This window comes from Sorghum bicolor, chromosome 2 (genome assembly GCF_000003195.3).
Source record: "Sorghum bicolor cultivar BTx623 chromosome 2, Sorghum_bicolor_NCBIv3, whole genome shotgun sequence".
Classification (NCBI taxonomy): domain Eukaryota; kingdom Viridiplantae; phylum Streptophyta; class Magnoliopsida; order Poales; family Poaceae; genus Sorghum; species Sorghum bicolor.
In genome coordinates, this window is record NC_012871.2 from 64587101 (window position 1) to 64611243 (window position 24143).

The 24143-nt window shown below is 43.4% G+C and overlaps 3 protein-coding genes across 5 annotated transcripts; all 3 read left to right on the forward strand.

The window, feature by feature from the left end:
* On the forward strand, window positions 10472–11670 carry LOC8054804 (ethylene-responsive transcription factor RAP2-6). The gene is made up of 2 exons (XM_002460457.2): window positions 10472–10992; window positions 11107–11670. Exons 1-2 carry the CDS (start codon window positions 10740–10742, stop codon window positions 11535–11537), a joined length of 684 nt encoding a protein of 227 aa, XP_002460502.1. The 5' UTR covers window positions 10472–10739; the 3' UTR covers window positions 11538–11670.
* Window positions 14094–18797, forward strand: LOC8058983 (chitin elicitor receptor kinase 1). 3 transcript variants are annotated; one of them, XR_002450347.1, is made up of 11 exons: window positions 14094–14836; window positions 15468–15501; window positions 15716–15858; window positions 15975–16126; window positions 16277–16366; window positions 16587–16680; window positions 16734–16903; window positions 16979–17072; window positions 17709–17844; window positions 18261–18359; window positions 18470–18797. XR_002450347.1 is itself a non-coding variant. In XM_021454435.1 (11 exons), the coding sequence occupies exons 1-11, from the start codon at window positions 14194–14196 to the stop codon at window positions 18593–18595; spliced, it is 1788 nt and encodes a 595-aa protein (XP_021310110.1). In that variant the 5' UTR covers window positions 14094–14193; the 3' UTR covers window positions 18596–18797. The 3 variants fall into 3 exon arrangements, 2 of the variants coding, with proteins under 2 accessions (XP_021310110.1, XP_021310111.1); XM_021454435.1 differs by having other exon boundaries at window positions 16972–17072; XM_021454436.1 differs by having other exon boundaries at window positions 16752–16903; window positions 16972–17072.
* Window positions 22644–23688, forward strand: LOC8058984. The gene has a single exon (XM_002460459.2). The coding sequence runs from the start codon at window positions 22702–22704 to the stop codon at window positions 23389–23391; it is 690 nt and encodes a 229-aa protein (XP_002460504.2). The 5' UTR covers window positions 22644–22701; the 3' UTR covers window positions 23392–23688.

Below are 24143 nucleotides of genomic sequence, written 5' to 3' on the forward strand. Positions count from 1 at the left end.
CTCATCTCATCTCATCTCATCAAGAAGATAATGGAACTGGACGACAAACGCATGAGCTCCTTTTTTTCTTTGTCGATTTGTGGCACCCTAATCATGCTAGTGTTCTTTTCCATGTATTAGTGTTCGCCGTTTGTCTCGTCTTATATTAGTTTATAATTCCCAGAAAGGTTTGGTTTTAGCTTGTACTCCCCTTGGCCTTATAATGCATCGCATACATAAACTAATTCCATCATTACGAGTCAAAACTGATTATCTTAGCTGCCCACGACCAGCGCAAATCTATCCGCCGTTGCGGTCTGCGTTGGAAGTATCTAATAATTCCTTGAATAGCTAAAATTGCCAACCGTAGCACATGACCTTTTCTATCGCAGAATGTTTAAGCATTCAAACAAATAAATACAATAGGATGCAAACCTCCTTGGATACTTGGGCCTTGTTCAGTTCTGATTTTTTTGGATTTTGAGTACTGTAGTATTTTCGTTTTTATTTGATAATTATTGTCCAATCATAGACTAACTATGCTTAAAAGATTCATCTCGTGTTTTATAGGTAAACTGTGTAATTAATTATTATTTTTGTCTATATTTAATCTTTTATGCATGCATCACGAGATTTAATATGACGAGAAATCTTAAAAACTTTTTTATTTTTACGGTGAACTAAACAAGACCTTGATTACCAAGGCCCTCTGACATGATTAAAGAGGCAAAGACCTGAAGGTCTCCAGAATCGATAATAGTATGTTCCCTTTTGGCTCCAAACCATCAGTGCCTTTGTCAGCTCATAATAAGGCCTTGTTTGGTTCTAAAATTTTTGACAAAATGAGCACTGTAGCAATTTCGTTTGTATTTGATAAATATTGTTCAATCATAGACTAACTGGGCTCAAAAGATTCGTCTCGTCAATTTCGACTAAACTGTGCAATTAGTTTTTATTTTTATCTATATTTAATACTCCATGCATACGTCTAAAGATTCGATGTGATGGGAAATCTGAAAAATTTTGTAAAATTTTTGGGGAACTAATCAAGGCCTAAGCCACGCAAAGATTCACGAATCATGTCAAAAACTGAAACGCGTCCTAAAACCAGTTTCAGGTAGATTGGCAGCGGCAGATGCTCTGGCTGTGAGATAGGCAGGCATGCGGTGCACCGTGTTTTGGGTAGGAAGTGGGTGTGGACAGAGCGGTAGGCAGTCGGCCGTGCCGAGGAGGCCTGGCGACGGCGACGGCGACGGCGACGGATGGGTGGTACGACATGATTGTGTTCACTGCTCCGGCTTCCTCCCCTCCTCGGTTTGAGCGGGGTTGGCGCCCACTTCTGCGAGTCCGCTGTTTCTCTCCGGTCCGCTCACCTCTGCTGCATGCTCCTCCGGTCCTCCTTCACAGTTCGCACCCAATCTGAGTGAATATGTTTTTAGATGCCTTCAAAATTTTACAAGTTTACGAAATTTTCTGACGAAACATTAAATATAAATAAAAATAAATAATTATATAGTTTATCTATAATTTGTGAGACGAATCTTTTAAGCCTAGTTAGTATATAATTGGACAATAATTATTAAATACAAACAAAAATACTACCGTGTCCAACTCTAAAAAAAATAGATATAAACAGGCCCATAGACATATACTCCTTTAGTCCCAAAATAACTGTCATTATCGCTTCTCGAGAAATAACTTTAACTAAATATATTTTTAAAAATAATAATATTTATGTTATATAATTAGTATCATCGAAAAGATCTTTTAATCTAGTTTTTTAATAAAATTATTTAGATATACAAATATTATACATATTTTTTTTATAAATTGAGTCAAACTTTTAGCACGGAAATAAAAAACGACATTAATTTGGGACAGAGGGAATACATGAAGTATGAAATACGGAGTATAAAATAAAAAAATAACTAATTGTATAGATTGTCACTATTTTGTGATACGGATCTTTTAAACCTAATTAGTCCATGATTTGACAATGCGGTGCTATGTTAAAGTTATAATAAACATATGCTAATAATAAATTAATTAGGTTTAATAAATTCTTTTTGCGAAATACTAAGAACTTATATAATTTGCTTTATTAGGTCAGTCTCAATGGGAAGTTTCATATCTTAGTTGTCAACACATTTAATTTTAAAAACAATGCAAAAGTGTTTCATGGGGATGAAACGATCGCTGCTCCATGAAACTCTTATCATCTCTCACTTCATTAATTAATACGGTGTTACATCAGCATATTTAATGTTCATGAAACTCTGATGAAATCATATCGAGACTGACTTTATTATTATCCGATACCTTTATATGACAGCTGATGTAACACTCAAGAACTTTACACTCTAGATTTAAATAAAGCTTAGATAGAGGGTAAATGGCGGTGCCGGTACTACAATCTTTGGTATTTCCCGTTTGACTATTTCCACCCTGTGTGAGAAAGAAGAAGATCAAAGTCTGTTGACTTGAACTTATTTACCGAATCTATCAACTATTCAGTAGACTTTTAATCGTAATTTTTCAGATAAACAAACATATTTGAAGAGACGCTGCGTGAAGGTAAACGGAGCACGCGAATACAACGGACAGACCCCAGCATGGGACAACAAAGCATGACGCGGCACAACACTCTAAAGACGCCGCCCTTCTTTTGGGACGGCAATGATTCCTGCACGGTGCCACCACCGTCCGGACTGCGCTGCGCTAGTGCCCTCCCCTGGCCGGCACGCCCAGCACGCACGCACTGACGTCCCCGTCAGCCTCCGCCACCCTGCCGCTCCGGTCACCGGCGGTGTCCGGAACGTGCGTGAAGGACAAGGCTCCCCGCTCCACTGACGTCGGACCAGTACGTACTTCGTCCTTCCTCCCCGGTCTGATGTGCTACCGGGGTTTGGTGAGCAGCCATGAAGAAGTCTGCGGGTTCACATCTGCCTCCCTTTATCTCTATCTCTGTTCCTTGCGGCCGGGCTGGCTTTCTTTGTGGCGGCCGTCCCAGAGACCCAGAGACGAGACGAGACCAGGGCCTTGTTTAGTTCCTAAAAATTTTGCAAAATTTTTTAGATTTCCCGTCACATCGAATCTTTAAACGTATGTATAAAGTATTAAGTATAGATGAAAATAAAAACTAATTGTACATTTTGGTCGGAATTGACGAGATAAATCTTTTGGGTCTAGTTAGTTCATAATTGAACAATATTTATCAAATACAAACGAAAGTGCTACTATTCCTATTTTGCAAAATTTTTTAAAGTAAACAAGGCCCAGAGAAGCTTTGAGGCAACGCCTTCTTTTGCCATCGCTTTCATGTTTGCTGATCCTTCCCTCGCCGCAACAACAACAAAGAAAAAAAAGGAGCTTCGGTCAGCTGGTTGGTACGGCACTGGCTGAGCTTTCGAGACGTGCGAAAATACGTACGGTACGGGTTCTAATAACAGCGGGCGTTTCTTTCAGATGGTCGATGAGATGAGAATAATCGAGGGATTCGCATAATGTACGCGGTTGGGCAGCTGAACAGAAAACCTCCCTTTCCCTTTCTCACGGCTGGGGGGCAGTGGCCGTGTTGTTGTCTCCTCTCCGGCCGGCTCTCCCATAGCCATAGCCATAGCCTAGCCCCATCAGGCAGCCATGCCGCCATGACGCCTGAGCCTTTAGATTGGCCGGTAGCGAGAGTAGCGCGCGACCGCGGGGACCACGCCGGGAAGAGGAGCCGTGAAAGGGAGGGAGGGACCGGAGCTCCGGCAGAGGTGATGGGCGGGGAACCGCTGTCACTTGTCAGACAAACGCGGCTGCCGGCCGTCACAGTCGGGCGTCCGCTCCTGCCGCCTGCCGGTTCGCTTGTGCCTGGCGAGGCGCGGCGGCAATAGTAGGGTGGTGCGTGTGCGTGCGAGCGCGTGGGGCGGGGCGGGGCGGGCGAGACAGACAGGTTGAGACGTGCCGGTCTCGTCGCCCGGGCGTTTCAAATTTCTCCAAATACGTTTCCTCATGACCGGGCGTTTCAGATTTCTGTACATGTTGATTTATATTAGGAAAATGGCCCCCTATGTTTTGCTATGAGCTCCACCACTGATCTTTATCCTCAATATACAGTTTCCGTCCATATTGCAGATCACGAATTTGGCCTACTTTGACTCAAATCAACCATAAATTGACATTTAACCATTTGATCAAAATACAGGGTTGAGATTTCAATCTCATTTAACAACCACACTCTTCTCTCCCTCTTAGTTTTCTTTGCTCGAGCAGAATCCATGGCGGCAGAGGCGGTATTAGGCATGCAGGCAAGACTCTTCTGTCAGAGCTCGCCATGGGGCACAACAAACAGTGCCTCAGGCTCGAGTGGTTGGTGGGCACCAATAGCTACGCCAAAGATAGGACCGACCTTGGCACGCGACACGTGGTCCTTTGGTTTGAGCGTCAACCACATTGTTGGTGTCGATGAAGACACTTGTCCTCTCCTCGTACTACACGACATCACCACCGTGAGCTCGCCATGGATGACGGCGTGGGCTTGCGTGTGGAGGCCGATGCGAGCGTAGGAACGTTCAGAGCACGCCGGCTGCGTGGGTAAAGCTTATGGCGGGAGATGCAACTCTCCCTTTATTTAGGCCTTGTTTAGTTCCAAAATATTTTGCAAAATCGACACTGTAGCTCTTTCGTTTGTATTTGACAAATATTATCCAATCATGGACTAACTAGGCTCAAAAGATTCGTCTCGTCAATTTCGACCAAACTGTGTAATTAGTTTTTATTTTTATCTATATTTAATACTTCATGCATGTGTCTAAAGATTCGATGTGACGGAGAATCTGAAAAATTTTGCAAAATTTTTTGGGAACTAAACAAGGCCTTAAGTGAGATGAGCAACATATTAGTGGCCACCAGAGAATATAAAGGCTACTGAGAGACTGCTAGAGCAAGAAAAGTAAGTCATCACTCTTAATAATATGATAGTTTTATAAGAATGACGAGTGGGATAAAGGAGACTGCTGGAAATGTGACAATATGCTAGGACACTAGTAGAGCACTACTGGTAGTTTTTTTATATATATTAAAAAAAACTTTTATTTGGACCTCTGCATAAGTTATGCGGTCAAAGTTTGAAACAAAGCAAATCTCTGGCAAAGAACAAAGCTCTAAAAAAGCTCGCAAGAGGTAAAAATAAACTATGCAGTAAATCTATTTGAAAACGGTCAATATATGCACCCAATATATACTAGTATAGTAGGTTAACTGTCATGGGCCCAATATATGCGCCCAAAATAGTATGCTAGTTGTATATTGGCCCTGTTTGGATACTCTAACTAAGTTAGAGGTTAGAGTTATTCTCTAGCTCATGACTAGCTCTCAACTAACTCTAACCAGAGAGGTGTTTGGATGTAAGAGTTAGATTGACAATAAATGTAATTTTCCATTCATTTGGCTCCTTCCTAGCTAGATCTGGTGTGGCCGGCTGTTGTGTGGCCTCCTCCCGCTCACAAATGACATTGCTCCACATAGTACCTTGCATGTCGTTTTGCCATTGCTAGCGGTGGGCTATTTTGTCATTGCTCCATATGGTACCTTGTGGGCTGTTTTGCCATTGTTGGGAGGCGGCGACACGGTTGGGATGCGGGCGACGCAACTTGGAGGTGGCGGCGCGGTTGAGAGGCAGCGGAGAGGCGAGCTGGGAGACAGCAGTGCTGGTAACCGGGCGGGGTCGTGGCTGGGAGGAATCGCGAGTAGGGATCCCGTGTGACACAGCCGATCCCTTTCCCTGTGGGCCTCACCTCAAATAGCTCCAAATAGCCCAAATAAGCACCTCTTTGGGGGGATAGTTTTTTGGGGGTGGGTTAGATGTAAATAACCTCAATCTAACCCTCATGTTTGGATACTTTAGGGCTATTTGAATCTCAAATAGCTAAATCTAACTCTAACCCATGGATCCAAACATGGCCATTGTTTTCACGATGAAGGGAGTAGTATATGATTTTGAGTAAAATTTTGGATTTTGTGTACTGTAGTACTTTCGTTTGTTTATGGTCAATATTGACCAATCATAGACTAATTATGGTTAAAAAATTCATCTCGTGATTTACAGGTAAACTGTATAATTAGTTTTTTTCGTCTAAATTTAATATTATATGCATGTGCCATAAAATTCGATGTGTTTGAAAGTTTTTGGGAACTAAACAAGGCCTCTGTCATGTGCACGGTTCAATTCGTTCCTTCAGCGTAACGATTGGATAAGCTTCAAATCCTGGGCCGAGCCCAGACTTTCCGTACCGGACACAAACCAAACCATCCGCCAGCCTCTTCCCCAAGCCCAAGGCCCCACAGACATTTGAATTTGCTTTATGTACTGGGCCGCAAGGGGTACGGTGTGAACACAGAGAGAAGTTTCCAAAGTGTTTGCCCGAAAAAAAAGAAGTTTCCAAATTGTCAAGATTCTCTTCTTCATTAGTTAAAAAAATATTCTCCTCCATTTGTATTTGTACTTGTACAGTACTCACTCCATTTCTAAATAACTATCATTGTTGATATACGTGATATAAGTTTGACTTGATTCATAGAAAATATATGTAACTAAATATTTTTTAAAAAAACTAGATTCAAAAATCTTTTTAATGGTACTAATTATGTACCAGAAATATTAATATTTCTATTACATATTTAGTCAAATATGTTTCTCAGAAAATGAAAGATAATATTTAGAGAGAGAGAGAGGGAGGGAGTAGGTTTGTACCACAAAACGGAAAACGAAATGGACATGAGAACACGAACGGAGCTATTGACAACAGTTCACGCGCTACCCTACCTAGGGCGGCACACATGTTTCTTCGTGCTCAAACTGCAGCAGAAAACCTCAATCCTGTTTTCTTGCATCCTGCTCATCAGGCCGGATCGGGGTTCTCGTTCTTGACCTGTAGAATGTAGTGTGGAGTCATGAACCAACGGCTCTGCCGAGGGTTCATTGAATGAACTTCATTCGTTTGTGCTGCAGCTGACCATCTATCGTCGCTACTTCCTTGAATGAGTGATGAATGAAGAACGTACGCAAGGAAGATTGTGCAGGCAACAGGAATCGTCGTTGTCCGGTTCCTGATGGAGATGCTTATAAAAGTACAGATGTCGTCCTTCCGTTTATGTGGCCGGGTGTTCATACGTGTAGTAGTGTGAATGTATATTAGCGCGCGCGTCTGCATGTGTACTTATTCATTCATAGAAGTGGATGTACATGTACTTGACTTGATTCAAGAAAACAAGCAATTAATCTACTCCCTCCATCTCAAATTGTAAGTCATTCCAAGAATTTTGGAGAGTCAAACTTTTCTAAGTTTGACCAAATTTATATGATAAAATAATTATTATTATGATACCAACTAAGTATGATTAGATTCTTCTTTAATTATATTTTCATAATATACTCACTTTACGTTACAAACCTTAGTATTTTTCTCTATAAGGCCCTGTTTAGATTGGAGATGAAAATTTTTTGGATATCACATCGGATGTGTCGGAAAGATGGATGTCGGGAGAGGTTTTTAGAAACTAATAAAAAAACAAATTACATATCTCGTCAGGAAACTGCAAGACAAATCTATTAAGTATAATTAATCTGTCATTAGTACATGTGGGTTACTGTAGCACTTAAGGCTAAACATGGAGTAACTAGGCTTAAAAGATTCGTCTCGCGATTTTCAACTAAACCGTGTAATTAATTTATTTTTTATGTACATTTAATGTTCCATGCATGTGTCCAAAGATTCGATGGGATGGATGAAAAAATTTTAGGTGGGAAACTAAACAGGGCCTAAGTTTGGTCAAACATGAAAATATTTTGACGCTCCAAGATTCTTGGAATGACTTACAATTTGGAATGGAGGGAGTACATGATTAGCGTCTGCCTCCTACGTACCTGCCATCACGACAACTACCGCCAAGCTTAACTAATTAAGGCCCCCTTGTTACGACTCCACGTCACTAGTTAAGACCTCTTTTTAACCTTGAGCTCTATGAGCATCTTTATTGGTGGAGTTGAAACTTTTGTGGTAAATTATTTAGTAAAACAGCTCCACATATAAAGTTTTTTAAAGCATGTTCTTAAATGTCATGCAGGATGAAGTGAGGCCACTATTTTTAGCTGCATCTCACTTCAAACATATGTGAGAGCAAAGTTCCCGTTGAATTTATCACCTTCTTGCATAATCAAAGATCACGACCCTATACTGACGTAGGCAACATCAACTTGCACAAGGATCATATAATTCATCAGGCCTAGAGTACAACTCAGATTCACGGGGAAGCAACTTAGTTTTAAGCATTTCATAAGTAAAACTTAAGCTATCTTTATTATTTTTTTGTAAAACAACTTGCCAGGAAGATAGCAGCGTGATAGATCGAACTAGGAGACGCTAGTATTTTCAGCTCCATCCAACTTCACCTGAGAAAGTGTGCTTGTGAGAGAACTGAAAACAACTTTTAGGAAGAAGCTGTTTCATCACAACCTGTTTGGTAAAAGAAATAACTTTACGAGGCTATGACAGAAACCCTACCTAACAGACCTAAGAAGTGATGAACCGCTATGTTAAAATTTATTTCATCCAAAAAAACTGTTGTCTTAATTTTCTTTATTAACACTATGTCACTTATTTAAAGCCCATAAAATTTATGCCGAGAGAGAGAAGCATTAAATATAGACGAAAACAAAAACTAATCACACAGTTTGACTGTAAATCACGAGATGAATCTTTTGAATCTAGTTAGTCTATGATTGTATAATATCTGTCAAATAAAAACAAAATGCTACAGTACCAAAATTCGAAATATTTTTGGAACTAAACAATGCCTTACCTGCATCCTGCTGCTCTCGTGTCTCGTCTCCTCCTATGCAATAGCTCGACGACTGACACTGAGTGTGAACGTCCATGTCGTCGGGTCTCTGACTTCGCGGAGACGAAACTGCACCGAAAGTTCCTGCCGGAGCCTGTCGTCCAATTTTTCCTCACTTGTGACGACTTGTGTTTGATTCGCTTCCCCCTGCTGTCACTCAACAACTTGCATCGTTGCACGTAACATATATCCGTAGTGTTCGCGTCAAGAAAACGGCCCAGAAGGCCAGAACTCGACCCCTTAAATTTTCTTGTGTTGGCAATGCTTGTACGTAAGGACGAACTGCACTGCCGGCTCACGACACACGAGATTATGGAACAGCCTCCCGGTCATTAGCAGTGTCCTTGCAGAGATCACACACACTACTTCCAAAGAGTTTTTTTTTGATAATATACTTCTAAAGAGTTTTTAGAGACGACAAAAATCGGTTTATAGATGTGATTTCTTCAACTACCTCTACTCAAGCGTCTATGAACATATAATCAATGCAACATTTGGTATAAAAGGTGTCCATTTTTTCAATCTAGACTCATCGGAGAAACCCACTAGAAAAGCAACGCGATCCTGTGAAATATAAACATGTGCTTTCTACCACATGCCTTATATAAGTTTCTCCTAGTAGTAAAGCCGTGGTCGTAGAAGATGTCTCTAGTTCTAGCGATATCATCCCTAGAATAGCATTTCTAGTGACACTTTTAAAAGTAGAGGTTGTAAACATCAACTGACTTTAGAAACCGATTTCTGAAGATAGACTATCTCTAAATCTGTTTTTACATGCAATTTGTATGAATCCACCTCTAGAACAAAGGGGCACCTTCTAAAATCATTTCTTAGAGTCTATTTCATTTAGCTATGAGATATTGTTGTGAGTTGTGAGCTATAAAAAAGCTATTGTGAGCTATGTGTTGTTGAAAAGATGAAACTAATTTGGTTGAAACAACTATAAAAACTATTTCCTCTCTCTATCTCCATTGAAAGAGTTGTGAAACGTCTTCCTATTTGCAAACATTTGGAAAAGCAGAAAGCCCCAAAACGGACACTGAAATATGTGAAATTGGTTGTAGGTACACTATGCGGTGTCCTACAACAAAGAAAATAATATCCGACAACAAACAAAAAATATTTCACCATCCCACAACCAATGTAACATGTTTTTAGTGTCCCACAACAAAGTTTTCCAAAAATATACTATACGAAATCACCTTATTTTGAAAAACACCTTCTGATTCCACCCTTTTAGTTGGTGTTCTGTTTTTTTGGCAGTAGAAACACTTTGCAGACATTGAACCAAACACAACCTTAGTGGTGGTGTTGCCACACGTTACTTCAATTTGAGTATTGCTGTCTAAAGGTTTGTTGGTTGTTTTTGCTAGAGTTTATAAAGATTGAGGCCTTGTTTGTTTTAGCTTTTTGTTGGCTTCTGCCAATGATAAATCAGAAGCTGAAACCAAAAGTACATTGTTGAGTTGGCTTTCTAAAACTAAAAAGCTAGATTATGAGAAAATGAATTAAAATCTAAAAAAACATGATGAGATGAGCTTTTTTAGTGTGCTAAGAAGCTAAAAAAATTATTACAAAAGCCAAGAGTTAAAAAAAAAAGATAGAAACCAAAAGTTAGAAAACTAGTTTCTTAAAAAGAGAAAAGCTGCAACTTAAACAAAGGCCCCAAAAGCTCTTGTGAAACAAAAAGAACAGGACAATCTTCCGGGGATATAGATGTAGTGTGCACGTATTTGCGTTTACACTGTGATTTTAAACGATTGCGTTGCTTGCGTATATAATATAGGGTGCTCAGCAGTCTCTACTTCACATCGTTATCTTATCACCTTTTCTTGCTTCCGTCTTCGGAGACGTATGGGCTTTGACGGCGAGGCAGCATGCATGGTCAGAGAGGTGTCGTCGGCTCTAGAAGTCCTCCTCGGCACGGCCGAGAGGTGCCCAAGGTGGAACCAGCAGCAGGCCTAGGGGGCCGCGGCTTTCTCGGCCACAGCTACTCCGCCGCCCGCGCCGATTACGACGTCGCCGTCATGGCCGCGGCGCTCACGCACGTCGTCTGCGGCGCCACAGAGCCACCGCGCGGCGGCGAGACGGCGGCGGCGGCGGCGCTTCCGCCGGGGCCGCGGCGCCAAGGTACTGCGCGGTCTCTCTCTCTCTCTCTCTCTCTCTCTCTCTCTCTGCGTTCATGCATGTTTGGTGTTTCGTCGTCGTCGTCGTCACACGTCCCGTGCGTTTCTATGCATGCAGATGCAGGAGGAGGAGGAGGAGCGACGTCGACGACGGAGCTGCAGGCGCGGGCGCAACAGTACAGGGGCGTGAGGCGGCGGCCGTGGGGCAAGTGGGCGGCGGAGATACGGGACCCGGAGAAGGCGGCGCGCGTGTGGCTCGGCACCTTCGCGACGCCCGAGGAGGCCGCCCGCGCTTACGACGACGCCGCGCGCAGGTTCAAGGGCGCCAAGGCCAAGCTCAACTTCCCAACGACGACGACGACGGCGTCGTCGTCGTCGTCTGCAACGGAGACGGTGGAGGAGTTCCCCGACCTCGGGCAGTACCTGCACATACTCCAGAGCAGCGACGACGTCGACGTGCGGGCCGTCGCGGCCGGGCTGCCGCTGATGAACCGCCTGCCGCCGCCAGGGGACGGTCAAGGTCAAGACCACGGCAGCAGCGGGCGCTAGACACACGTGGCGTCGTCGCACTCTCGCGCGGCGCTTGTGATCGTACGGTTCACGGGTTCAGAAGCTCTCGTTACCATGTCAATGCACGCGCGGTCGAGCATTTTGCTGTCATCAAAGAATGTGCCATGGGCATTGGGCGTGACCACAGCCAAGTTCCTGGTATGTAGTTACGAGAAACACGATACGTAGAATGTGGTACACTACTTGAAAAAGATTTTTTCGTTATTGGAACAAAACTGATCCATATGTTCCCGATACGTGAACGTATAATCCTGGGACGAGGAACATAGCAGCGTACCACGTTCCCGGTGACTGTAGGGCGCCGTGACACCTGATTAGAGTTTGCTTGCCAAGATGTGTGGTTGGGTACTAGGGTTCAATGAACCAGCGATTAATCAATTGATTGATTAATGGGTTCACGCAGGCTTGACAGCCACAGTCCTCTGACCTGCCCACCTTGGATGTCACGTCTATCATTCAGTCAATCTAAAATTTGCTGCAATGCAAAGTGTTTTGTAGCTTGCCAACATTCGATTTATCACGCATGTGCGAGTTATTGCTGGTTGCTGCTAGGACCTGTGGCTGACTCTGGTTAACTCATCAGTTGACGTAGTTAAGGTCCTACTCTGAAAAATAATCAACAAAATAAATGTAGATCAATTTTGATTGATCAGATATCACTACTATGAAAAGCATAATCAAAGGTGGGCAGGTCAAACGGTGGGTATTTTCGATTTATGAAGACGGGCGCGCTAACACCTCTTTGTCATTGTACTGCATATTTATTTGTGAATAAATATAGAATACTACCCTTTAGCATTACTATAATTTTTTTTTATCAAACTATAACTTCAGTGTAGAGCATGTCTCCATTCAAGATTGTATAAACATTTCAAAAAAAATCAAATCTCAAACTATGTGAACTTAAAATGAATATTTGAGAATAAACAATTTCAAATAAAAGAACTTAGAAACTTATAGTACGTCAACAACTAAAACTTCATTATTCATATTTAGTACTCTAAATGATTTTTAATAAAAAAAACTAATCAACTACAAAGTGGTAGTATACATTGATAACTACACCTTTATTATAGACCATACCAACATCAAAGATTGTTAAAAAAAATTCTAAAATTAAACTTCTTCTAAGAAATTAAAATAATCTTTCAGTACTTCAAACAGTTTCGAATAAAAAACTTCAACTACAAAGTTATTGTTAACATCAATCTTCACGACAACTGGCTGGAATAAATCTCATCTTCATTCAAATTTATATAAAAATATTATAATCTCTTTACAACAATAATTTCTTGAGGAGAGCTTCTTAAATGTGGCGCCACTAATAGACGATTTCTAGAGGAGACACCTTTTAAATGTCCGTCTCTATTCATTGACATTTCAAAATCGATTAACTATGGAGGATGCCCTAAGGTGACTGTCTCTAAAAAATAGTCAATTAAGACAGTCTCTTTAGGATGTTCGCTTCTATAAATGATTAATAGAGGTAGATGTTTGCATGCAACCTGCCAGACTTTTTACAGAGACGACTCCAAAAATACACGGCTATGCTATCTAAAAGTTTCATAAGCTCCCCTTGGATGAAAGCTTTTCTGCATCAGATTAGCTATTAAGCCTTTTTCTTCTTCCAGCTCCTCAACTTTTCCCAATTCTTCCTGAAGCAACCTTTTTATATTTCCTATTATGACCCTTTATATTTTGGCCCCATCATTCAAGAAATTTCTTGACTCCATTGATTCTGATACACCAATAATCAACAGAATTTTTGGCTCTGACCCCATGCATTCTCAAAGCAAAAAGGCTTTTTAGTTCTGTTGCACACTTGCACTCCATATCATTACTGTACACAATGAAATTGTGATCAGAAACATATATAGGGTTTTTTCTTTATGTTGCATAAAGGGAAATGTAGCTCCCAATTTTTGATGATGAACACCCTTTTCTAAAGTAGGGTCAGCTCTATTGTTACTCCAGGTCCATTTACCCCTCTTTAAGGGACAAATCCCTTAATTCATACATATTTATATAATATACGATTGAAAAGCTATGAAAAATCTGTTATTAACAAATTTCTTATTCTTGTCATCACTGTAGTATGAAGTATTGAAGTCCCTGGTCCCCACCCATTAGCAAAGGCGCACTCTTAGCACACATATTTGCCAGTTCACACACAAACTAGTCTAAACTCATCTTGCGCAGGTCCATAAACATTAGCCAGGCTAGGTTTTGTTAAGTTTTTTTTATCTAACACATTAGCAACTATAACAAACTCTCCACTTTCAAAGTTTTCTAAGGAAAACCTTTCCAGCTTGATGCCACTTAACATCCCACCAGATTTCCCCTTAGAAGGAATCCAGTGCCATAAATAATCTTTCTGAGGATCAAGTTCTCCAAAGATGTTTTTTTTAGCAAAAAGTTCTCTAAAGATGCTTGAGCAATTGTCTTGCCAAACCATGCCACATAAATGGGCTCGGCCTTGGCGCGCGTGCGTGTGCGAGTTTTGGCCCAACCGAGCCCACTGCATTGTCCCATCTGTCTACAGTCTACTGTAGGAGTCAAAACCATCGCGTCACTCGTCGTCCCCAGTCCCCTCTCCGTGGCCGTGGCTCCGCTCCCAGCCGGCCACCGCCACGCCATGCTCCCTCTCCTCCTCGTCCTCCTCACCGGAGCTACCCCTGCGGTGTCAGCTTCCGGGGACGGTTGCCGTGCGGGCTGCCCGCTGGCCCTCGCCGCCTACTACTTCTCCGCGGAGTCCAACCTCACCTTCATCGCCTCCCTCTTCGGCATCGCCGACTACACCAAGCTGCTCCCCTACAACCCCGACATCGCGGACCCGAACTACATCGTCACCGGGTACCGCGTCATCGTCCCGTTTCCTTGCTCCTGCCTCGGGCTCCCCGCCGACCCAGCCTCCACCTTCCTCGCTGGGTCGCTCTCCTACACGGTCTCCGGCGGCGGCGAGACGTACGGCGACGTTGCATCGCAATTCGCCAACCTCACCACCGCCTCGTGGCTGGCGGCCACCAACGCGTACCCGGCGGGTAAGCTGCCCGCCGCTGGGAAGATCGATGTCAACGTGAACTGCTCCTGCGGCGACAAGAGGGTGTCGCGGCGGTACGGGCTGTTCCTCACCTATCCGCTCTGGGAAGGGGAAACGTTCTCCTCGGTGGCGGAGCACTACGGGTTCTCGTCTCCTGCGCAGTTGGAGCTGCTCAGTAGGTTTAACCCTGGGCTGGACGGGGCCTCCGGGAAGGGGATCGTGTTTATCCCAGTGAAAGGTGAGGGTACAATTCACAATTTAGTTTCATAGTGTGAAATTATGATTTGCGCAAGGGTTTGTACAATTGATTCCTATGCAATATCGGCAGTTGGATTCCCGCTTGAATTTCAATTTGGTAACGTAGGCATGTAGATGTAGCTAGGTAATTTGCGAACAGCTCAGAGTAGCATAATCATGTCATTGTGTTCTTGGTGATCCAGTTTAGCTTGATCACATGTGACTTGACAACGAAATGGCTAATCTTGGGTCACACAAAAAATTTTAGTCCTTAAATATTCCATTTCGTTGGTATAATGGTATATAATGTTTACTGTGTGGTAACTTCAGTTATCATGATTGCTGCTTATTGATGCCTAGGGCCTGGCTATCAGTTGTTAAATCAGTAACTTGATGTATTGAAAATGAATAAAGATTTTCTAGGGTTCATATGCTAATCATAGTTATTGGGTTAACTATTTACTTGATGACGTAAGAGGTCCAACTCAACTTTCAATTGTGTTTTTTATGTTTTTTTCATTTATTTGACTGGTCACTTTTTGCAAGGAATTATACAGTTTGTGTTTAACAACTTAATCATATAGCAACAATTTAATTCTGTTGGAATGCTTTACTATTCCTTTTTTTTTCAGATGCAGACGGTAGTTACCACCCTATGGAATCAGGGTGAGTATGTTCAAGTATTATTTTTAATTTCCGTGGTATTAACAGGTTCAGAATTCTGATAGTTCATCACCTTGTGCAGTGCTGGCACACTTCTACACTTTTGTGAGATATGCTTCTATATTAAGGCTATCAAACATCGACAAGCAAAGTTGGATGGTTTGCTCAATTGACAGAAACAAAGGCAATTAACTCACGTTCTACTACATGGAACAGGAAATAGCCTTTCTGGAGGAGCAGTAGCAGGAATTGTGATAGCCTGTATTGTTATTTTGATTGTTGGCATCTGGCTGTATTATAGGCAGCAAAAGATGAGAAAAGCCGTATCACTCTCGTCTCCAGAGGATTCGGTCCAACTTAGTAAGGAACATACTATCTTTTTGCTCATATAAAATTATAAATTGTGTCATGTTGGCAAACACAATAGTATGTTTTTGTCAACTTGTTATGTGTTTTTTAATTAAATGTCTTTCCAGGCAAGGCTTCACAAACTGAGGGCATGAAGGTTGACAGATCCATAGAGTTCTCATATGAAGAGCTTTCCGATGCTACAAACAACTTTAGTATGGAGCACAAAATTGGGCAAGGTGGTTTTGGCTCTGTTTATTATGCTGAGCTTAGAGGCGAGGTCAGCTCAACTTTTTCTCAGTGTGAAACATGGATAGGCAATGTAGTTGGTGCACATGCACTTGACAGTTCAATAGACAACTAATACCTATGACCCCTTGTGGACTTGCACATAAACAAATAATTTTCCCGTCCTTTTTCCTGTGTCCAGAAAGCTGCCGTAAAGAAAATGGATACAAAGGCATCTCATGAATTCCTTGCTGAACTGAAGGTTTTGACACGTGTCCATCACTCGAATCTGGTTGGTGATCTTAGATTTTTAGCTTTTCAGAGATAAGGCATATCTGGAACTAATCTTAATTTCCAACCTACTATATATATTTTGTTTTCCTGTACTTTCCTCAGAAAGTTAATAATAACATTGACTAGAGTTCGCAGAAGATTATATTTCTTCAATATGTAACATACTATCAGATTTTTTCCTGTTGGAATAATTTTTAATTATTCTTTGGTACCCACAGGTGCATTTGATTGGCTATTGTGTTGAGAGTTGCTTGTTCCTTGTTTATGAATTTATTGAGAATGGGAACCTAAGCCAGCATCTGCATGGGACTGGTAAAGTTTTTCTATTTGAATGTATCACATTACACTTTCCTTAAGGTATCCAGCACATATATTTCTTGTAGGTTATGAACCTCTCTCATGGACCAGTAGACTGCAAATTGCTCTTGATTCAGCAAGGGGTCTAGAGTATATTCACGAGCACATTGTTCCAGTGTATGTTCATCGGGATATCAAGTCTGCAAATATCCTGATAGACAAAGATTTTCGAGCAAAGGTTGAAACCATTCATGAAGATTTCTATGTTTTAGCCATCTTATGTGCAATACCAGTGGTACCTTGCAGGTTGCAGATTTTGGACTGTCAAAACTTTCAGAAATTGGAACTACATCACAGTCACTCCCATCACTACGAGTTGTTGGCACATTTGGTTACATGCCTCCAGAGTAAGTACTCAGGGTACCAACTATCTTGTTCATTTTATTCAGTTCGCATGAATGTGCACACTCTCAAATAATATCACAGTCTTTTTTCTCGAATACACAAGAGCATTGTGTATCATTGTATTAAGAAGATAGAAGTTTTAATAAAATACAAGAGTGGCTGTTCCTGGCCTGAATGAAACCACGGAGGGGCTACATTTTGAATATGACAACCCTAGTGGATCAACCTAAACTACGTGTGTGGCCTATGGCTCCATGGCCGAAGGCCAGCGACCTCGGTCACTGGACATCCCCTTGCAAGCTGGGAACAACTCGTTGAGGGCCTCAACGTCTGTAGCCAATAGGTCGCACTTGAAGTAGGAGTCGTAGGAACACTTGGCTGCAGAGGAAGACGGTGCTGAAGGTTCCAAGAACCCCATCTTCTTCATAAGCAGTACTTCGCCACGCTTGGACACCGGGATGTGGTCCATCTGCAGAGCAGCAATCCGCCTGCTCCAAGGGGCAAGGCCCGCTTGGGCGGCGGCTTCTGCTTGGGAGGGGAACTGATGAGGGGTGGTTGCCTCACCACAAGACTACTATTTACAATCCCAACTGGTGCTTCTACATTTTATTAGTACCAAAGAGTTGTCTGATTGACAGGTATGCTCGGTATGGTGAGGTTTCTCCTAAAGTGGATGTCTACGCTTTTGGTATTGTCCTGTATGAACTTCTTTCAGCCAAAGAAGCTATTGTGAGATCAACAGAATTCACTGATGCACAAGGCCTGTCTAATCTGGTAATTTATCCCTTCGATCAATTTTCAATTTGTAACATTTCATTTCAAACTTGGAGTTGGTACTTCTTAGTGTCAATCAGAATGTGTGCACAACTACAAATACACAATTATTCAAGTTGATGAATATTATGTTCGCAACATTTATGGTACTGCATCAGTTGGATTCAGGAATTATCAATAAGTATATTATATGTCCTGGTGATCTGAACTCTGTACCTAAATTTACTTTTATTCCTCTAAGCCTGTTTCATTCAGTTACCTTGGCCACAACAGTTGTCAAGTAAAAAATTGAGTTGCATTTTTCATGTTTAGATGTTGATGAGAAGGAAAAGAATGCACACAATGTAAAGCAGGCTGATCTGTGTTCGTGCGTGGGCATATGTTTGATTTCTCAATCTACTTGTTGCTTTCTGCAGTTTGAGGAGACTCTCAGCATGCCAAACCCTAAGGAAGCTCTTCAGGAACTGATTGATCCAAGGCTAGGCGGTGACTATCCCATTGACTCGGTTGTGAAGGTCAGTAATGCAGGCAAACTGGGCTCCACGATGAGTTCTTGTTCAACTGTTGCATAAGATAAACAACACTATGTGCTAAACTGTTTGATGACCTGTGTCCTCTGCACCAGGTCGCGTACCTTGCGAAGTCATGCACGCATGAAGAGCCCAGGATGAGACCTACCATGAGATCTGTAGTGGTTGCTCTCATGGCGCTTTCATCCAAGGACCATGAGCTAACTCGGGGACAGGATTAGCATACCAGTGCCTTTTCAGATTATTAGATGAAAGTAATACAAATCGATCGTGTACATATGCAATGTATTTTCATTCTGATTTTGTAGCGCTAAAGTATGCCAGTAATATTACTTGCTGCTCGGAATAGACAATTAAAAAACAATAGTTTAATTCAATATATCAGAAGTGGAGATGGCCGAGCGGTCTAAGTTGGCAGATTAAGGGCCTGTTACGAAAGGGCGTGGGTTCAAATCCCACTCTCCACAAATACTTTTTTTTCTCGTTCTGAAATTATAGGCTTTTCTGCTTTTTATAAACGGTTTTTAGTCGTCCAGAAATTCGAGGTGCAAATTAGCGAGCCTATGTCACTCCCTCATCCTGGCCCATGGATACACACGTTAGGTCGCCAGGCCCATTATCGCAATCCCTCTCAATCATAACTGGCCTCGGCCCATCTCCACACATGCGCCAACGTTAGGCTGCCAGCCTGCCACGCATTGAAAAATCTGTTTCTAAAAAAAAAAGCATGGGAGTCTATAGGCTCAAAAGTACTCTACCATATTTATACCATAGGTGATCTAACTGTAATCAAGTCTCTATGGTATAAATATACTATAGGTGATCTAATTGGACGGTAGAGTACTTTTGAACGGTATATATTTATACCATATTTAAACGGAGGGTTGCTCTAAAAAAATTAAAACGGAGGGAACGATATGTGCCATAGACAGCGGATATCTGTTCCAGCAGCGACAAGTGTCCATTTGACACACCGGCAACCTGACGATTTCTCGCGTAGAAGGCTGGATAGATGATCTACGGCACGCTAGCTAGCTAGCTAGCTAGGTTCAACAGATGTGTCAACCAAAAAATAGACAGAAACCAGAAAGCTCCACCGCACTCAGCTTCACACGCTCAGCCATGCGAGACGACAAAGCAGCTGCATGCAAAAATCTTGTGACTTCTCCATGGCGGCGAAACTCGTGTTTCATCACGCCCATTTTAATATAATTAGCCCCTGCCTCCTGCTTTTTCCTGCCCATACTAGGGCCTTATTTAGTTTCTAAAAACTATCTAAAAATATTCAAGATTCTCCGTCACATCGAATTTTGTATCACATACATAAAATATTAAATATAGATAAAACAAAAACTAATTACACAGTTTGACTGTAAATCGCGAGATGAATCTTTTGAGCTTAGTTAGTACATGATTGAACAATGTTTACCAAATAAAAACGAAAATACCACAGTACCGAAAAACAAACAAAAAAAATATGAACTGAACAAGGCCTAAGAGTTCATCACTTGATTATAGATTTTGTTTACACGCTCTACGGGCCATTATTTATTCTTTTCTCGATCACACAAAAGATTTGCTTATCTTTATATTAAGATAGAAAAAAGTTTAATACAAGATGACGTTCTAAGTGGTCAAAAGAATAGTATATGGACGCTTAGACCCTCCCTAGTGTACTTAAAGTTACATGGTTACATTGGACATTGATCAACCTGACTCGTGGAGCTAGCTAGTAGGCTTATGCCCGGGCTGCCGAGTGGTGGCGGCGCTACTTGCATGAACCCACTTTGCTGTCTAGTGGGAGAAACTCATGTAGCACATTCATATTACCGGGGTCACCGCTGCTGTAGATTTCGTTGTAAGCCTTTAGGACCGATGTTGACAACAATGACATTCCACTAGTTAGTCCTAGACACCTCAAGACAAGGTGCTCACCTCGCTTGGACGTCGTGATATGTGATATACTCGGCGCCGCTTGCTTGCTCCTCTTGGGGAGCGCGGGCGATGTATCTCTAGCGTGGGCCGTATCAACTTCGGGTAGCTCTAGGGCGGTGATTGCCTAGACTTTGTGATTCGCTCAGTGAAGTACTCAAGGCATCTATGTCAGCAGAAGTCATCTGAGGGGAAAGAGTGCGGCTGATAGCATCAATGGTATCCATAATTCCCACATCTCCCGGGGTGGCTGCCCGTGTTGGGTCAGTGTGCGTCTCCACATCTACGATGCCGAGTTGTCCCCCATGGTGGTGTGCCCTACACAGGCGACAAACAGAGGTGAGTCTGTCGTCCAATGGGCAGTCTTTGTTGGGAACAGGGGTCCACAAGCGATGCGTCCACTTCCTGAGAGGCCACCACCATAGCATGCAAGCATCCGCGTGGGCGCTAGTGCTCCTGCTGAGGAATTCGCAACGAGCGATGCGGTGGGCTCCTTTAGCATTGGGTCGACCCACGTGAGAGGCCCCGCGCACAGCTACAATGCCAACAGATCTGGCTCGGGGAAGCAGTGTGCAGCAGCAACAACGGCGGCAGCGTTGTCGTCGTAGTCGAGCGGCGCGCCCAAGGTGGTGTCCCTCGCCGGCTTACTCTGGTGTCGCCACCATCGTCATCGAGTTCCGTCGGCATCCCCCGTGGCATGGCACCCTACACGGCCCCATCTGACCTCGGTGGACCACCGGTGGGGCACATGTTGGGTGGCCAAGGGTGGGTCCTCGCCACGAGTAGGTTGTTGCAGTCAGTCGTCACCCTTCGCCTTCATCGTTGCAGCATGCTTAAGCCGCCTGCAGTCCTTGGCGAGGTGGTGAAAGCCGTGGCAACCGAGAAGTGTCGCTACTCAGTGCTAGTAGAAAAAGCAGTTGAAGCATCTGTCATGAAGGTCCACAGGAATCCTTTAAGCCCGTGGGAGTAGCTCTGGGTAAGGCTCAATCGAGGCGGCCACATGTCTGTGTCTCGAGCTAGGGAAGAATCTCCCACCATCTATCAGCGTTGGGAGCAGAGATCCGTCCACGTTGGCCGAGGCATTGGCGGGCAGGGACACGACCATCTCCTAAACCGAGCAAGTAGCTAGGCCGTGCACCAGCTGAGGGCGCGGCTGTCTGTGATTCAGCTGGCTTCGCCCATGTCCTTGCCGTCCAGCGTCCGCTCCGCCGCAACCCAGAACGGGACAGCATCCAAGTAGGCTGCGGGGTGGTCGTCGTTATTTGATCACAATCAACACTAGAGCAGCACATCTTTGAAAGCCAGACCATGTTGATTCTTGGTTCCCAAGCATGGGCACGGCCGGGAGCACGTGCGGTTCTATACATGCAGCGCCCCACACCACAACACACCACACCGCAACAGCAACTTGCCACGGAGCACGAAGCAACTTGCCGGCCGGCCGGGTCGCGCGGCGAAACATGCAGCGAGTGACCAGCATATCTCCACGCCATGGGCATAGGTAAAAGACGAAACCACTGCAAAAGCGAGCACAGAGAAGCGCCTATACAACACACAATGGAAGCACTGCATGCTGCAAAAGCTTCGGAACTCAAAAAAAGCACCAGGTATTTAAAAAGCCGAGGACGGCATTGCGAGCCGTGGGAACGCACGATCTGGGTCGCTGGAAATTTGAGGCTCTCTGGTCTCTCTCAGCCTGCCCCCATTGGCCATGGATAGCGTCCCCGGCCGGCAATTAACTTTGTGCGACTTGGCTACGAAAAAGAGATCTCTTTGGTTGATGGTGGGCCTTGTTGGGAGCTAGCAGCCATGCGATCCAAGGCTACTAGTTGTGCTAATAATACATGTCCACCGAGAAGATATTATATTGGGTCATCCGCAGGAGCTAGCCAACCTTCACTTAAGACATGCATGTGTTCTTTTGTACCTAACCAGAATTCTTTCACCGCTTTGCGTTAAAAAAAAAGAGAATTCTTTCACCGCTTGCATACCATCTATTTCTTTCTCCCCTCATGTTTTTTTCTTGCTATGAGTTAAATGAACTTTTACTACTTTCCTTCCATTCTCAAACTTCAGTTGTTTTTTTTTTCGAAAGATCAAACTTCAGTTGTTAATTGTGTAGTGCTTCCTCCACATGTGTCAAGTGATTTAATTTCTTCAGATGTGTCTTTCATGCTTTTTGCTAGCTAACCAAATAAAGGCCCTTTGGTTTTGTTTAAAGTAAAGCTGCCAAAAGCTAGACCTCGACACGAGCAAAATTGCAACTTGAACTGTTTAGTGCTCGTGGTTGTTGATGGCTATAAGTACCCTCATGCGGCATCAAGGCAAGGCCCATGCCTCGGTCTCAAACCACCAATAGCTACTAGCTAGCTACTCGATCATCTCTCTCGTGCATATGCCAACCATGAGGCACAGCAATTCCGTAGCAAATCTACCTGATGACAAGCAGCTTCCCAACCACTTGTCCACATCGAAGAAGATGAAGATGAGCAAGAGCGCCCCGGATCTCCTCAAGAAGGCGGTGACGTCGATCAAGAGCAAGACTGACGCTCTAAGAACGAAGCTCATCATCCTGGCCTCCATGCGCCGAAGGATGGCGATGGTCGCCGCCATGTCTCGCAAGGTCCACACGCTCGTGTCGTCGTCGAGCCAGGAGAAGATCATGGCGGCGGATCATCACCGTGACAGGGCTCTCGTGCTAAGCAAGCAGGCAATGGCGCCGAGCAAAGAGCCCGCTGCTGGCAGTGATCACGGCGGTGGTAAGAAGGCTGGTCTTAGTCTCTTTGAGATCGCAGTGTTCGACGAGGAGGATGATCGTCATGGCTACCATGATTATTGGACAAGGTCGTCCCTCTTCGACGATGACAACTGTCAGTACAATGATGATGAGGAAGATGTTCATCAGGAAGATGGTGGTGATGTCGATGATGTTCTTGGTGCGCTCGATGATGAGCCATCGGTCATCGAGGTCATCAGGAGCAACCGGGAGGCTGAAGGTCTGGCGTTCAATATGGACGATGAGATTGACGAGGCTTGTGATCTGTTCATTAGGAGATGCCGCAGCCGGATGGACCTTAGCTTGTAGTGATGCTTGTGTTTTTCGTGCATGGCCTGGTTTCCGTGAATGATGCGACAAAGAGAGCAAAACTGGTACTGAGCGATGATAGAAGGGTGTGGCTGAGATACTATGAAGAAAGACTAGCTACTAGCTAGGGATGATGACCAGAGGGACATGGACTTGTGTGATTCTTATTTAACCCTTAAGTAGCTAGCACGACACACATTGTGAAGTGGCAAATAGTGTTATGCAAATAGACACACAGCATGGAAGATGCATCGATCGGCCCTGTTTGGTTCCACACGTGATAATTTTTATCTCTCATCACATCGAATGTTTAGACACATGCATGAAATACTAAATATATATACTATTTGCAAAACTAAAACAAAGAATAATTTGCGAGACAAATCTTTTGAGCCTAGTTAGTACATAATTGGACACTAATTGTCAAATAAAACAAAAATGCTACGTCTGTTAAATTTTATCATCCCAAACCAAATACCTCTGCCCTGGATCTAACAAGACGACGAACAGTAGTTTGTTTTTAATTTTAATGTATGCTAACTAACATCTCTGATCACTGAGCTATATGCTCCTCACACAAACCAACCTTAGACGAGCGTATATCTCGTTGCAAACAGGCCACGATGATGCCCGCTCCACACATCCGACAGTGCTGCTGCACTTGCTGTGCCGTGCCCAAGTTCACCCAAGGACCTTCCAACACTTACACATAACACACCCCCCCTTTCGTCAAAAACACCCCCCCACCCCGC